At 42.4% G+C, this 14,495-nt stretch overlaps 2 protein-coding genes across 2 annotated transcripts in view; one reads left to right on the forward strand and one right to left on the reverse strand.

The window, feature by feature from the left end:
- Window positions 1–2,767: 2,767 nt before the first annotated feature.
- Window positions 2,768–5,691, forward strand: spata22 (spermatogenesis associated 22; the record flags this gene model as incomplete). The annotated part of the gene is made up of 7 exons (XM_084564270.1): window positions 2,768–2,807; window positions 3,020–3,151; window positions 3,673–3,850; window positions 4,175–4,538; window positions 4,650–4,773; window positions 4,858–4,955; window positions 5,204–5,691. 7 exons carry the CDS (start codon window positions 2,768–2,770, stop codon window positions 5,393–5,395), a joined length of 1,128 nt encoding a protein of 375 aa, XP_084420396.1. The 3' UTR covers window positions 5,396–5,691.
- Window positions 5,692–7,872: 2,181 nt separating this feature from the next.
- Window positions 7,873–14,495, reverse strand: part of lhfpl7 (LHFPL tetraspan subfamily member 7) — a gene marked incomplete at its 3' end in the record, with an annotated part of 104,361 nt that continues 97,738 nt past the window's right edge. Inside the window, exon 3 of the mRNA XM_084565446.1 lies at window positions 7,873–8,099. Within this exon, the coding sequence (XP_084421572.1) occupies window positions 7,873–8,099 (227 nt within the window). The remainder of the gene's footprint in view (window positions 8,100–14,495) is intronic.

The raw sequence follows: 14,495 nt of genomic DNA on the forward strand, positions 1-14,495 counted from the left end.
TGACACTCTGGAAAAAAAAAAAAAATAAATAAAATGAGTAGCATCTGAAAGATACATCAGACCTCCTCCCTCAGGTGACCTAGCCAGGGCTGATTAGGCCCTGGCTAGGTCCCAGCAGCAGTCCTGCTCCAAAGCCATCTGGAGGCTCTCTCTGCAGCCTCCATGGTGTTCTTGATGGCTTTCCTTTTTGCAGCTCCCGTGATGCCAAGCAGTGAATAAACTCTGCACAGTGAGTGGCCAGCAAAGCCTCTGCATCCCATATATGTATACCTCCATATATAATCATTCCATTTTCATCATGAGCTATCTATCTGTGGTGTTTGGTGCTTTATGTTTCTCTGTTTGTTGCAGACAAAAATGCGAAAAAATATAAGGACTGTTCTAAGTAAGGACTGTGCCCAAGGCAAAATATAGCCCATGTAGTGCCATGTACAGAGTACTGGGAAAATGATGAATACATTTGAGGTACTGAAGACCAAAAATAGCTCCAGTGTAGGGGACCAGGTGTAGATGTAGACTTTGGTCACCCAGATTTCAGCCACATCATTAATCGTGATTATTAGCCCTTTTTTATTAAAACACTGTGGGATGCTGCACATGAAGAGAGAACAGTCAGGTCTGCAGAGAGGATCATTGGTACCGATCTTCCCTCCATCCAGGACCTGTACCGGTCCCGGGTCGGGAAGCGGGCCAGGAAAATCTCCACAGACCCCTCACACCCTGGTCACAATCTGTTTAGACTCCTCCCCTCATGCCGGCATTACAGAGCACTGTACGCCAAAACCACTCTGATGAACTCTGAGCAGTCACAGAGTGTGAGACCATCCACATGAACAATAATCAATAACTCTGCACTGTTGTATATACTCACTGTACAATAACCCTGGTTTGGTGTATATATTTTCCTATATTTTATGTGTACAGATTGAGATTTATTTTATTTTTATCTTATTTTATTTTATTTTATTTTATTTCACTTATTTAAGTTGTTTCTGTACTAGAGAGAAAAGTTGCCGGAGTCAAATTCCTTGAATGTGTACATACTTGGCCATTAAAGCTGATTCTGATTCTGATTCTGATGAACAGTTTCTTTTTCACAGAACAATCTGATCTTTAAGAGTCTATGCTGATCCATAGCCTCTCAGTAGCAAATGGTGTGGTGGAGACCGTCCTGAATAAATCATTCGTGCTTGCTGTTGCCATGGATTCACAAGCCCAGAAAACACAAGACAGAGAAGCCAAGATCAAATAGTGGCCTTCAAACTCCAAGCAAGGATGTCACTCAGTCCCCGTGAGGCCTAGATTAGCCTCAGGCTCTGTGCAAAACAAGAGAAAGAGCTGGTCCTCCTGAAGCCTTTGCCCTGGTCTGTTCTTATATGTAGAATCAACTAAACAAGCTGTAGTTCATCCCCTGAAACACCACTAAGACTTAATCATGCTCCACATACGGTCATGCCATAACTGAACTATGACAAATGATATAACATGTGACAGATTTTGATGCATTGCATTTCTATGATTAACTTTAGATGGAAATTTTTAAGCTAGGAGGATCTAATAGAGGATGAATAAGGGAAACTGACAGTTGTATCTGTAACCGTGATTTTAAAAATGTCAAAGAAGCCCTGCTGACTGTTCACTTGTTCTCGATTTCACTCTCCCATCTCCACTTACAGGGCTGACAGAGGTAGACAGAAAGTTATTATTACATAAATACGCTCACAAGGTCTTTCATTATTAGGTCTAACCTTTTGTCCATTTATGTGAATTCATCTGTGAATAAGTGCTAATCATTTTATCACCAGCCCTGAAATTTAACCTTCACAGAGTCTTGACTTGCTTTATAATCCAATCCATACTTGTCATGTTTTGCACCCTCAAATCTATTCATAACCCTCTTTTTATTGTGAAACGTGGCTAGTAATGGTGCAGCTATTGTGATCTTGACAACACATTTCTCTGTGCCTAGTACAAATAGCCTGGTGTAATCATATATGTATATGTAACAAGCACAACTGAGATGCAACTAAATCTCTGACAGTGTATGTTAAAAACTATTTGATTCTAGCTGGTGTGATGTGTGTCCTGTTATTAAAAAATAAAATAAAATAGATGGTCACAGGTTTAATATTTATATCAGTGTAAAGAGGGACATAGATGATCTCCCCGGGTCCCAGAGATAGTGGTGTCATCATGCTATTTTCGGTTGAAACTATTTGAATGTTTGAGCTTACGACCTCCGAGCTAGCTTTGGGAGCCTGAAGGCAACATCCCAGACACTGACTTTTGGCGCGTGTCGCTTTCCAAGGTGCTGACGGTGCTGACCCGGAAACGTCGTTGGTATCTTTCTCTCTTTCCTTCGTATTTAGCTAACTTTAACTTGACAAAAATAGTTTGTAATTAACGTACCGCGTTCAGAGAAAACAGTTTTGGGCAGCAAATTTCTACTGCTACCGATATTTTATCAATATCTATTTTCTGCGCAATATTTATTTTCCTTTCTAAATGAGCTGTTAACAGTTAACGCTTTTTAGCTAACTAACCCAAAAAGCTAATGTTACAGTAGTTCAGCTACTAGCTAAAAGAGCTTTGACTGAAAAATATCTGTTTTCCAAGTGAGTTAACCTTGAACCTTTTCCACTTTTATTTAGAATTAAAAGCGAAACCAACACCAAAGAGGAAACCTGTTATAGGTCGTCCCCTCTTTCTCTTTCCTCTCTTGGGTTGCCTCCTGATATTTGAATTAACGCCATTTTGAAAAACCACGATGATGAGACGTGATGCCTTGCCGGCCAGGCCAACAGCAGGTTATTTAAAAGAGATTTCTGCCAAAAAAAAATAATGCTCCTATGTATACATATACAACTTTAAAGTTAAATAAAATATTAGCTAATGTTTGCATAGTATTATGTTGGTGTATTTGTAGTGTTGTCAGTGACTTGTTCATTAACCTGTGAAATCATTCCTGTCATTGTTGCCTGAGCAGTGTGTTGTGTGTTTCCTCTGCTGTCTCTGTCAGGCAGCTTCTCTGTGCCGCTTTTTAACCATAAGAAAAGAAACAGGGTTCCTCTGACATCTGTTCCCTCCGAGCATGAATTCTTTTCCCACAGTGACTACACAGCAACCAGCAGCCCATCTCACAGCTCTACAGGTGCAGTACTCACGCTCCACTGTTCGTCACTAGGTGGCAGTACACCCACGGAAAAATATAAACTCAGTTTATGCTGTGGGTGTTTTTAAAATTAATCTGTTTATTGTCTGACTGCTAAAAATTACAATCTCTACTTGCAACACACTTTTGAGGACATGAAGCTTCCCTTCCCTGTGAATGAAATGGTATATGGTCTTGTATTTATGTAGCGCCTTTCTACCTCTTGGTACTCAAAGCGCTTCAAGCCCCAATGACACATCTGACGGTTTGTTCAAACGCACACACATTCATGCACAAGTGTTAAGTACTCAAAGCAATATGTGGCTCAGTGTCCAGTCCAAGGACACTTCATCATGTGGACCATACACTGGGGATCAAACGGCTAACCCTCTGGTTTGTGGACAACCCACTCTACCTCCTGAGCCACAGTCACCCCATGTTCTGTATGGAATGGTACTTACATGTCCATTCGAGGCTACAGAGAGTAGAGGCTTCTTTTCCTAAGATTTACCTTTCCTCAGGCACCTATGGATACGGGGCCTCAGGTCACTCATCTCCAAACCACCACTGGAACAGAGAGAACATCCCACAATCTGCTCCACCCCAGCTGTATGGCAGCAACAGACCTGCTCCTGGTCCTACCCCTACAGTGAGAGCCTATGAGCCCATGCCACATCCATATAAAGCCGGAAGCAGAAGGTATCTTTTGCTGACTGTCTAAGTATTAATATGGTAATCCATGGCTTGTCCTATTTGTAATACTGCAATTCATCAGTAATGAAAACTGCTGAAAAATAGCTGGTGCAGAGCAGCTCTAGTCAGGCACCCAAGTTGTTTATGCTGATATACTTGTTTGAGCCAGGATTTTACTGTAAGTTTTGGTTTGGTGTCTAGCAGAGACATCATATAAAATCATATACAAAACAAACGTAAATGCTGTCATCTCAAAGATTTAAACATGATTTGTGTTTAGTGTGTGTTTGATTTTTATTCTATTTAATTTTTATTCTATTTTTATTTCAGCTCCATGATGGGACAGCCAAGCAACCTAGTCAGACAACAGGACTCCAGTTCCAGTGTTAATTCCAGACACTATGAAGCCCCTCGTGGCAGCGAGAGTGCACAAAGCAACCCAACACCCCCCATAAGGTTCTCCCAGATGGGTCAGCAGTCATCTCACAGACCAGCCATTCCCACTCATCCAAATTCTCAGCAGTCTAGACCTCTTCCTCCTTCTGTCACACCGCCCAGAAGGCCCTCTGCTCATGCTGCGCAGCCTCAGAGCAAATCCTGGAAATTTACTAACAGTTTTGAGTCACAAGGGTCTTCCTTTGAGGGAAAAGGGAGTTCAAATCAACCTCAAACCATTCTACCAATTCAAACTCAGGTAGAAATATTCATTGAAAATATTTATTAATAAATCACAAGCTGCTCTTTATGTTTCATCCTGTTGTTAGTGATCATTGCGACGTGTGTGAGCTTCTTTTACTGTCCTCAGAAGCAAATATTTCCAAAGAAGCCAGCCACCGATACATCACTGAGAATCTTGACTGCAGTCATTGATGGCATGAGACACTGGGGCCAGTTTAAAGACAAAGTGCCTTACTTGTTTGAGATATTTGGTGAGTTGATTTTCAGCTGATTTTGTCTGTGGAGGGGGAGATGTTACAGTACCATTAATCTGACAGAAAGTGCTTCTCCCTCAGCTACGCTAGACTCTGCGGTCACGCTGGGTCGCTACGGAGCCAAGAACTTCCTCATGAGAGACGGAAAGGAGGCTGTGCAGTGTGTATTTTATGAAAACGTGAGTTGGAAGAAAAAAAACAAATACATATGTCTTGAGTTTAACAAAGGATAATGTACATGTGCACACAACAACTTGGTCTGACTCTACTTAAGTAAACATGTTGGTATGCATACAGTGTATGCATATTGAATTTAGAGGCTTTAACATTGTACATTTAGAAATGTCAAAATACATCAGTACAAATTAATACAATAAAATAACACTTCAGTCTGTCTTAAACTTTATTTTTGCCCCCTGTCCAACAGGAGCAGGTACTGCCCCGTCTCATCCGTGGTCAGGTCTATCGCTGTGTTGGTAACTATGACCGCAGTAGAAATGTACTGACGTGTGTGTCTGTCAGGCCTGGTCTGACCTCAGAGTTAAGGAATTCTCAGGAGGTTGTCAAAGCATGTGACGCTGAAATGAGGATGCTGGTCAGATCACTCAGTGAAGTCTGAGCAGGAGTAGGTACCTTCAGCAGAAAGAGTGACAGAAAGAAAATATACCAGTGTCTGACGTGGCTACATGAGAGTCTAGCTTAGTGCTATCTACTGTTAACGTGTTATGGTTGGAAAGCCATGTAGTTTTACAAACAGTTCCTGACCTGTAAAAGTTGCAGTTTCGGTTCATTTGTGCTTTGCAACAGTTGAATTCACTTGCATGTTCTTACTTTGATGTTTTTGCACTTATTTTTGTGCACATATAAAAATTGTTTAACCAAACCCTTAACGGAAAGTCTGTTCATTATGAAACGTAACTTTAATGATTTATGAAATGTCTTTATTACAAAGAAAATTCACAGAACAGAGAACATTGTTTAGGCGTCAATCCAAGTAAAGCAAACACGATGAGGTAATATCTGAAAATATATCTTTGAAAAACGGGGCAGTTAAGAATAACATGTGATATCAAGGACAGTTAGTTTATTTACAGTAAAACATCACAATGGAAAAAACAATAGTTCTACACTACCAAAACAGTTTCACCAGTGTTGAGACTTTACACACAATGGTTCAACAAATAGGGGAATAAGTCCAGTGCAGTCACGCCAGTCATTCCCACACAAGCACAGTATGAGGTCCAATACAATACCAACAGTTCTCTCCTGATCTTCTTTCAAATCTGGCAACATAATCACAGTAATTTACTTAATGTCAGGACATGTCATGATGGGAACCCAAATCTGGGAATTATTTAAAGTTTAACCCATTAGTAAAATCCAACGCATTATTAAACACGAATACGCACAGAAACACCCACTAGAAAAGGGTCGAGCTAGCTTGATGAGATTGGCAGTGTACAGGGACAGTAAGTGGAGACGTAGACATTTTGTCCTTGGAACATGACAGGAACGGTGCCAGCGCTAAAAAGGAGAAATGGGTTGACAAAAACACACCAACACATTAGCGAAGAGGAGCAAATTATTTTAAGGTCTTGTTTTACACATAATCTCAATAATGCGTCAGTCGCGCAACGGTAGCTAACGTTCAGTTTGTACAGCTCCCTCCTCCACCACTCGAATTCTAAATCACGAATTCATCATTCATCAATCTGTTAGCTGCATGTCACAACCTTTTTAAATAGAGCAATTTGTGTGAATTATCTCTTTTAGATAATTGGTAAAAATGTCTCAGGGCATAATTGAACACACTGCTTTCCTTTTTCCCCTTCTCTCTGGCATTATCTCCAAGGATTCAAAAACATCTTTTTTTTGTCCCTCCAGAATATTTCCTCAAGTTAATGAGATCATACTGCATCAAGTACAGGAAAAACACTTTACCGCTGAGAGGAAAAAAAAAAATGTAATTAAAAACAAATCACACAACAGGGTCCACGGTTTTCAGCAGAAAAAGATGATTACCTGATGTTTGTATTAAACACTTGTCTTGGTTATGTTAAAAGGCACAAGTTGGTCAGATCTCGTTTAAAATCTAGATCAATTGTTTTGAGCCCATCTGATTATGCATTTTTTGACAAAGTTCCTACATCTCCCTGCCTTTTGCAATCAATTTTTTCCTGAATTAGAGTGTTTAGTATTGTGTGTTGCAGACAGAAAAACAAGCGAGTAACATTACACAAACAAATCATGGAAAAAAAGACTGACTGAGGGAAGCAGTATCCCTGCATTTTTTTTTTAACAACACTGCTCTGAAACTACTACTCATTATGATCAACTTCCTGGTTAAAGAAGAGACAGATTTCCATTTGTCCTCTCGGCAGGTCTGATGCTGTATCTATCGTCCTTTTTTTTGCGACAGTTAAATGAAAACGTCTTTTGACTCTTACTGGTTCGCTTTCTGGATAGAAGAAAAAGTCAGAAGGACAAAAAAACCTTCGTCAGAGTTCTCTTAACAATGTTCTGAAACCTCAAACACCTTGTTAAATCCACGCCATATTTACAGTCCAAATGCCCCAGCACAAAACGTTGTAGATGCAACTCCTTTAGAGTTGAGTCAGGTGTATTTTCACAATCTTCCACTGTTCATTTTGACTCTCTTGTCGGGTCGGCTGTTCTTCAAAACCTCTGATCAGTCACACTGCCACATACCATATCATGCTCCCACTCTCTAAATGCTGACAAATTCCAGTCTGTTTTGGAATGTTACATATGTTGAATTCTTTCCAATGAAAAAAAGAAACTCAGGAAAACCCTTAACTTTTTAGGAACTGCTTGCGGTAAGTTTCTCCGATTTATCAATCACTGTATTTTCCCACTGCATCGTCTCTGAAAGTGACATAAGACATTCCATTTAATTAACAGAACTTGAAATAATTACACAACAGATGCAGGAAGACGGTGTTTGTCGTTGTAGTGTCAGCTCTAGGGTTCGCTGAGTGGGGCTTCCCAGGTATTATAAAAAACACGATGCAGGACATCAAGCCCGGGTTAGCAAGAGTGGTCGGGGGGGAGGGAGGTAAGGGGGGCAAGACACAACTATAACAGCGTGGGCAACGGGGTCGGGGACAGCTGCTCCTTTGGTGCATATTTGGCAAAAAAGGGCAAGAAGACGGTGAGCATGACTCCGACTATGGCCAGCATGTAGCCCCAGCCGATCTGGCACTCGCCCGCGTAGTAGATGTCGGAGTCTCCGCAGAAGGAGCGGACCAGCGAAGAGTTTAGGCCAAAAGGGTAGACCAGCAGTCCAGCAGCCATGATGAACACTGCAGAGAAAATACAGGACAGAGTGTGTTAGACAATACACTCAGAGAGGTAGAAGGTTTCATACACAAGATGAAAAACATGTTTTTTATTGTGCTTCTTTCAAAGAGAAAATTTTCCCATTTATGAAATCCAACTTCAGTTTGTATGACTAGGTACACCAATCTGACATAACATTATGACCACCTTCCTAATATTGTGTGGGTGTTATCTGTGCGTCCGAAACAGTTGTGACTTATTAGAGAAAAGACATGGGCCTTCTGAGTGTCTGGCAAAAGAATGTTGTTAGTGGGGGCCTTTGAGGGGAGGGGCCTCTGTGGATCATCCCACAGATACTTGGGATCTAGTGAATTTGGAGGCCAGGTCAACACCTTGTGCTGTTCTTCGTGTTTTTTTGAGATGTTCCTAAGTGTTATTGTGCCTGTGTCAGGCTGCATCCTGCTGGGGATGGCTGCTGCCATCAAGGAGTGTCATTGCTATGGGGTGGGGGTGTCTGGTCTGGTCTAGGTGGGTGTTACATGTCTAAGTAACATCCACACTAATGCCAGGTCCAAAAGTTTCCCAGCAGAACATTGAATTGTCACAAGATGGTCTATGTCATTCACTTCTCCTGTCAGTGGTCGTAATGTTATGCCTGACTGATGTATCACTAAACACATAAATGTGAAAAAAAATGTGTTTCTTAACTGAACCCTATAACACCCTAATGTCAAAGTACGTATGTACTGTATCCTTACACGTTTGCCAACTGAGAACCACTTGGTGGCAGTAGAGGTTTGCAGAACCTGATTCAAGCGGCAAGTGCATAAATACAATACTTACTCATTCAGACCATGATGATTTGTTGCATTGTGTGACATGTATAAAAATAAATCTTGACCTAGATAGTTTTATAAGTCCAACAATGGCAGAGCAGATATTTTAATGTATTAAACAACAAAAGCACAGACGACCTTCTAATGCGAAATGATTCACGTCTCCGTTAACCTATTCGCACTCTTCATTTCAAAACTCCGGAGCTTCATATAAAATAGTCTCCCCCTCTCACCCCACCTTGCACCTCTGAAGTAATCAGTTTTCTCAGACACTATCCTCAGCCCCCATGCAGCCAGAGAGCAACGCTCTCTTACAAATTGAGTCAAGTCTCGCTGCCCGTACTGCCAAGCAGTTATCGACTGCGCTACAGGCTATCATTGGTGCTCTTAGTCATTCTGAGTACTGGCTGCATTTCCATTACAATTCCAGGTGTCATAGCCGTTTTAGCTAAGGCTACTGGAAAGGCTTGAACTCTTGGTAGTGAGGAGCTCTCCAGAAAACAAAAACAAACATATCTTTCATTGCGCTGTATTGATTTCACGACAGGTCAGTTTCCCTACTTTCAAGGGCAGCAGTTTCACAGTGAATGGGAAGCAGCACTCATATGAGAGCTGCAGTGCAATAACTGTATGAGTATGAAATCAATGGTTTGTGTGGGCAGTGGACAGTTGCAGTCAAACAAAGATGAGGAAGAAGAAAGCTTCCTGTGATGTTCTACTTCCACACTGGGGGCTTTGGGAATTATTGTTAGGCCAAAAAACAGGGAGAAGGGGAGGATAAACAAAGCCAGAAGTATGAATGAGTAAAGGAGAGACGAGGTGTAAAGTAAAGGCCTTCCTCTCAGCTTTGGTTATCACAACCTGTATCCAGCCTTCCCAGCTTTGAGTGGCCCCATGCTTTATCTGCAAGGGCCCAACGCCTCAGAACTCACTGCCTAATGACACTTTAATGACCTTCTTTATCAAACTATCCTCTGCTTTTGTGGAGCAGACACACAGGAGTGCGCTTTTCAGCCCACGGCCGCCTCCCCACAACACTGATGTGATTAGCAAACTTAAAGTAAACCGAGACCGGGCACGTGAACAGCAGCACAGCGCAACCCCAAAAATAATCAATAAGAGAATAAAATCCAGGCCACAGTGTCAAGTAAGAAGGGTGAGGTCTGGATTTTATCAATCAGCACAAGACGGCAGTTGTCTGGATCAGATAAGGCGCAGCTCAGGCCGAATGGATCTCTATAATATATCTAAGCCTTTAATGAGAGGAGAAGTGTTGAAAAACTGCAACATCGCCCTCATATCAGAGGCTAACTCTCAAGGACCAGTTTTATCCTTCCCATCTGAAAGGGGTGAAGCTAAACCAAAGTGCATTCACAGGTCTTAAAGGAGAATACCGCTGATTTTATGCATCAAAGTCAAGTACGGCTTCTATGTGAGAGGTTGCATAAAGCCTTTGTATCTCCGGACGAGGCTCCATGTAGTTTGATAAAAGTGAGGTCACCTTAGCATTAGTTGACACTAAAAGTCTGTAACTATTTAAAAAAAAAACGAGCTTACCAGAACTCTACGTTTTCCACTACCGTGCACAACAATCTCTGACGACACTGTTGGCAATTGAGTTTCATTGTGGGTAACTGCAGGGACTCGGTTTTTAAAGCTAGAGGAGTATAAAAATGAACCTCTGCTGCATCCATTGCATACTGAACGGGTAAAGCAACACAATGAGGTCTGCTTTTTGGGACAAATCTTCAAGGTTTGCCGAGAAAGCTGAGAAACAGCATTCTAGTCTCCACTCCAGGGTGGACGAGGTTAATTTCAACAGGGGCTTCCATGGTCCAGAGGTCTAATCCTACGAGGAATGGATAGTGTGATGAAAGGGGCTGACATGCGTTGAAGAAATTCTGCAATTAGGTCGATTCTCAAAGAGAAAGTGTCTTTTAGAGCATTTATTGTAATATCAGCATATGCATGAGGGTGTGTCCTGGCTGTACAGGAAATATAGACGAAGGTTTCAAAGGCTTTACAGACTGAAAGATGAAGAGGTTGCCTACAGCCATAACATTATGATTTTTGTGTGTGTGCCTGTGTCAGGCTGCATCCTGCTGGGGATGGCTGCTGCCATCAAGGAGTGTCATTGCTATGGGGTGGGGGTGCCTGGTCTGGTCTAGGTGGGTGCTACATGTCTAAGTAACATCCACATGAATGCCAGGTCCAATGGTTTCACAGCAGAACATTGTACTGTCACAAGATGGTCAATGTTATTTACTTCTCCTGTCAGTGGTCTTAATGTTGTGGCTGATTGGTGTATAGAACTACTCCAAGAACAATCTGAGGGGCAGAAAAGTACAATAACATCAGAGTAACCTGGGCACTGCACACGACACCATGAGTCGGACGCCTGAACATGTTCAAACAGTGCGTAGTAACTACTGTAGGACGCCCACTTAACGTTGCAAACTGAATACCACTTTGTTACTGACATCACTGGCTGAGATAATAACCAAGAGTTAGTCACTAGGTGATCATTTGGCAGAGCTGCTGAGATCACATGAAAGCAGAATATTAAAACAACTCCTTCCATGCAGTAGCCTGACACAGAGATGACGTAGAGAATTGGAGACATTTTGTTGTAAACAAATTCAACACAACTCAAATTCCTCAGTAAAACACAGATACAGGGGTTCTAAAGAGCTGTGCAGAGTGGCTACCAGGCAGTAAAAAAGCTGAGTCCCTCCATCATTCACCTCCTACTAGGCCCAACTTGCATTCAGTTTACTAACCTCCCAACCCCGAACCAACGGCCTGCGTTTCCAGGGGCTAAGCACAGGGTGAAAAGTCTAGCTTGGTCGGACCTTTCTCCACAGAGAGGAATAAAAGTGAAGAGCTGTGGAGAGAGAGTGTCAGCCCCAATCAGATGAGTGCCGCTGAGTACATGAGGCCATCATAATAGCTCAGAGATGATGAGACAGTGAATAATGGAGAGGCCTCAAGTTAGCTGGGCAATATAATGTGTCCTAGTTTCATTGCAAATATTCCACATAGAGCCGGCAGAAATTTCACATCCGACCAATAGTTATTCAGCAATACTTTGAGCTTCTCAGGTTACTACTCAAAGTATAGGGGAATGCACACTTCATTAGCTTTGAAGTGTATATAGACTTCTTACTGTCTGAGAACCGAGGGAGTCAAATATAGATTTTAAAAGCCAAAGCTGCCAGAAACACCCAAGAGCACTAGATTTTTATTGTTGATCAGCTCCGGCCTGTTTTCACAGGTTGCTGCAAGGCTGCCGAGGCCCTTTGTATGGGGTAATGAATAGCAAATACCTTTATGTGCTTGCTTCTCTCTCTCCGTATAAAGGTTTTTTTTTTTTTTTGTGCGCGCATCCACGGGAGAAGCAGCAGAGGTGGGAAGCAAAATTAAATAAAACAGAAATGAAAGCATTGTACAACCACACAAAGACGCAGTGCGGCTTATTTATTTTTTTACAAAGTAAATGAACTAGATTAACCTTGGGTCTCTTTCTCGGTGGCGCAGAGGGAAATGGAAAGCTGAGGGAGTGAGAACGAGGGAAAGAGATTGAATGGGATTGCGGGGCAGGAAGGTGTGTGATAACCTGGTATCGAAGCGTGACACTGAATCAGTTTCATCACAGGCCTCTCGCACAGAAAGCGCAGGCTTAGGCTTACACAAACCTAAAGAAATCACTGGATTGCTCATGGTTACCAGTGAACGCCAGAGGTCAGAAATATTGTCAGAAATTAACATTATAGTCCCAGACACTCCAGACAATATCAGGCCCTCTGCTTTGGATCGAACGGCCCCAACTCTTCGAGCAATGGGAAGGGTTGAATTAAACAGGAAATGGATGCAGCACTCTTTAATTCAAGCTTCGCCGTGATGTTGTTTCCCTGACAGAGAGTTACATCAAAGTGCAGTGATTATTGTCACCCATGCACAGGCAGAGAGACGCCTGTAAAAGCTGGTGAACACTAGTGCTGAATCAGATTGATTCACTGTCTAAATATGGTATTGTTAGAATTTTGTAAAGATCAGAGGGAAGATTTAAAGTCTAACGGCAGCTTAGTTCACTGACATGCTGCCTTTGTGTCGTCGTCTTCAGAGGGCAGGCACTTTCAGTTGTTTTATAATGAGGAGTCAGCAAGAGGAAGACATTGACATTGAAAAATAAAACGGGCCAGGTTATACAATATACATTCAAGCCATGCAGTCAGCAAGAAGGAGCTGGAATATATTAGACTAATGCCCTCCTTATCTTCTCTGACCTACACGGCAGACAGGCAGTCAGGTGGAGACCACCAGCTCCGCCGGGACGAGAGCAGTCAGACGCGTGAATACAAAAACATTAAAAGAAGCAGCACAGCGGGTCTTTGGTTGCCGCTCGTATCCACAGTGTCACCAGAACCCACCTCTTACTCTGACTCCTGAAAGAAACTTCTTATCTGGCTGCCGTCCAAACAGGAACATTATCTGCTGCTCGCATTCACTTCAAAGACACACGAAAGAGCGCACACATTAGACTGCGGCCTTACATAACCGCTAACCTGTTTGATGCCACATTACCGCGCATAGCGGAGACATCAACACGAAGGCCGGGGGAGAAAACACGCACATTTTTCTTCTCTGTCAAGGCTTGCCTCCTTCCAGGTAACGTCGCAGGCAAATTCCAAACAGCAGCAAACAAAATGCGGCCTAATATATCTTGATTTGCCAACATGACGGCCATTTGTTTGTGTTGTTGGACAAGTTTGTCAGTAATGAAACCCGGTGGCAGGAAACATATGCCGGAGAAAAGCTGAGAAATATTGTTTAATTACAGATGCTGGCCCGAAGCTACAGATCAGAACTGCTGTTCTTCTACAGCGCTTTCCTACAGCGCCATATTCTCTATCATTGTGTCTCATATTTTCTACTCACACAAGCGAGCATTCTCTGTGAACAGAACAGGTGAACTGATGTATATTCCCATGTAGATAATAATGTCCCAGATGTGATCAGGCGAGCTGATGTAAATGAGATGCTGATTTACAGCAACAGCCTTTGGCAGTAAACACAGCCAGTGAAACACACACACACAGCCTTAGATTGCATTTATACATATAGGGGCCCAAACTGCATAATTTAGTCACTGTGTACTTTCCGCAAATGCGTGTCCCATGATAAAAGCGTAACAAAGGGCTGAGCGTAACAGTGATGTGTCTCTAGGAAATTGCCTTTTCACTGGCCGCACACGAGGAGTATTTCCATTTCCCCTCTATCTACAGGCTAATGGAGATGGGGATGGATAATTTCTGTTCTCTCTCGCAAAGTGAGCACACACTTTCTCCCCCACAACTTCCAGTTTGGAAGCAATGAGGAAAGAAGCAGAGGCCTGTCTGGAATATGGATGTGACTGCGTGTAAAGGAGAAGCCAAATAGGAGAGAATGTCCCTGAGATAACAATAAAAATATCTGAAAAAGATGAAGAGTTGGAATAACATACAGAACCATATGGTCCACTAGACTAAACATACCGAAATGTGCATTCACTTCTCTCCATTATTTCGACCCCTCTGCGTGCTC

This window comes from Chelon labrosus (assembly GCF_963514085.1).
Source record: "Chelon labrosus genome assembly, chromosome: 17".
In the NCBI taxonomy this organism is placed as follows: Eukaryota; Metazoa; Chordata; class Actinopteri; order Mugiliformes; family Mugilidae; genus Chelon; species Chelon labrosus.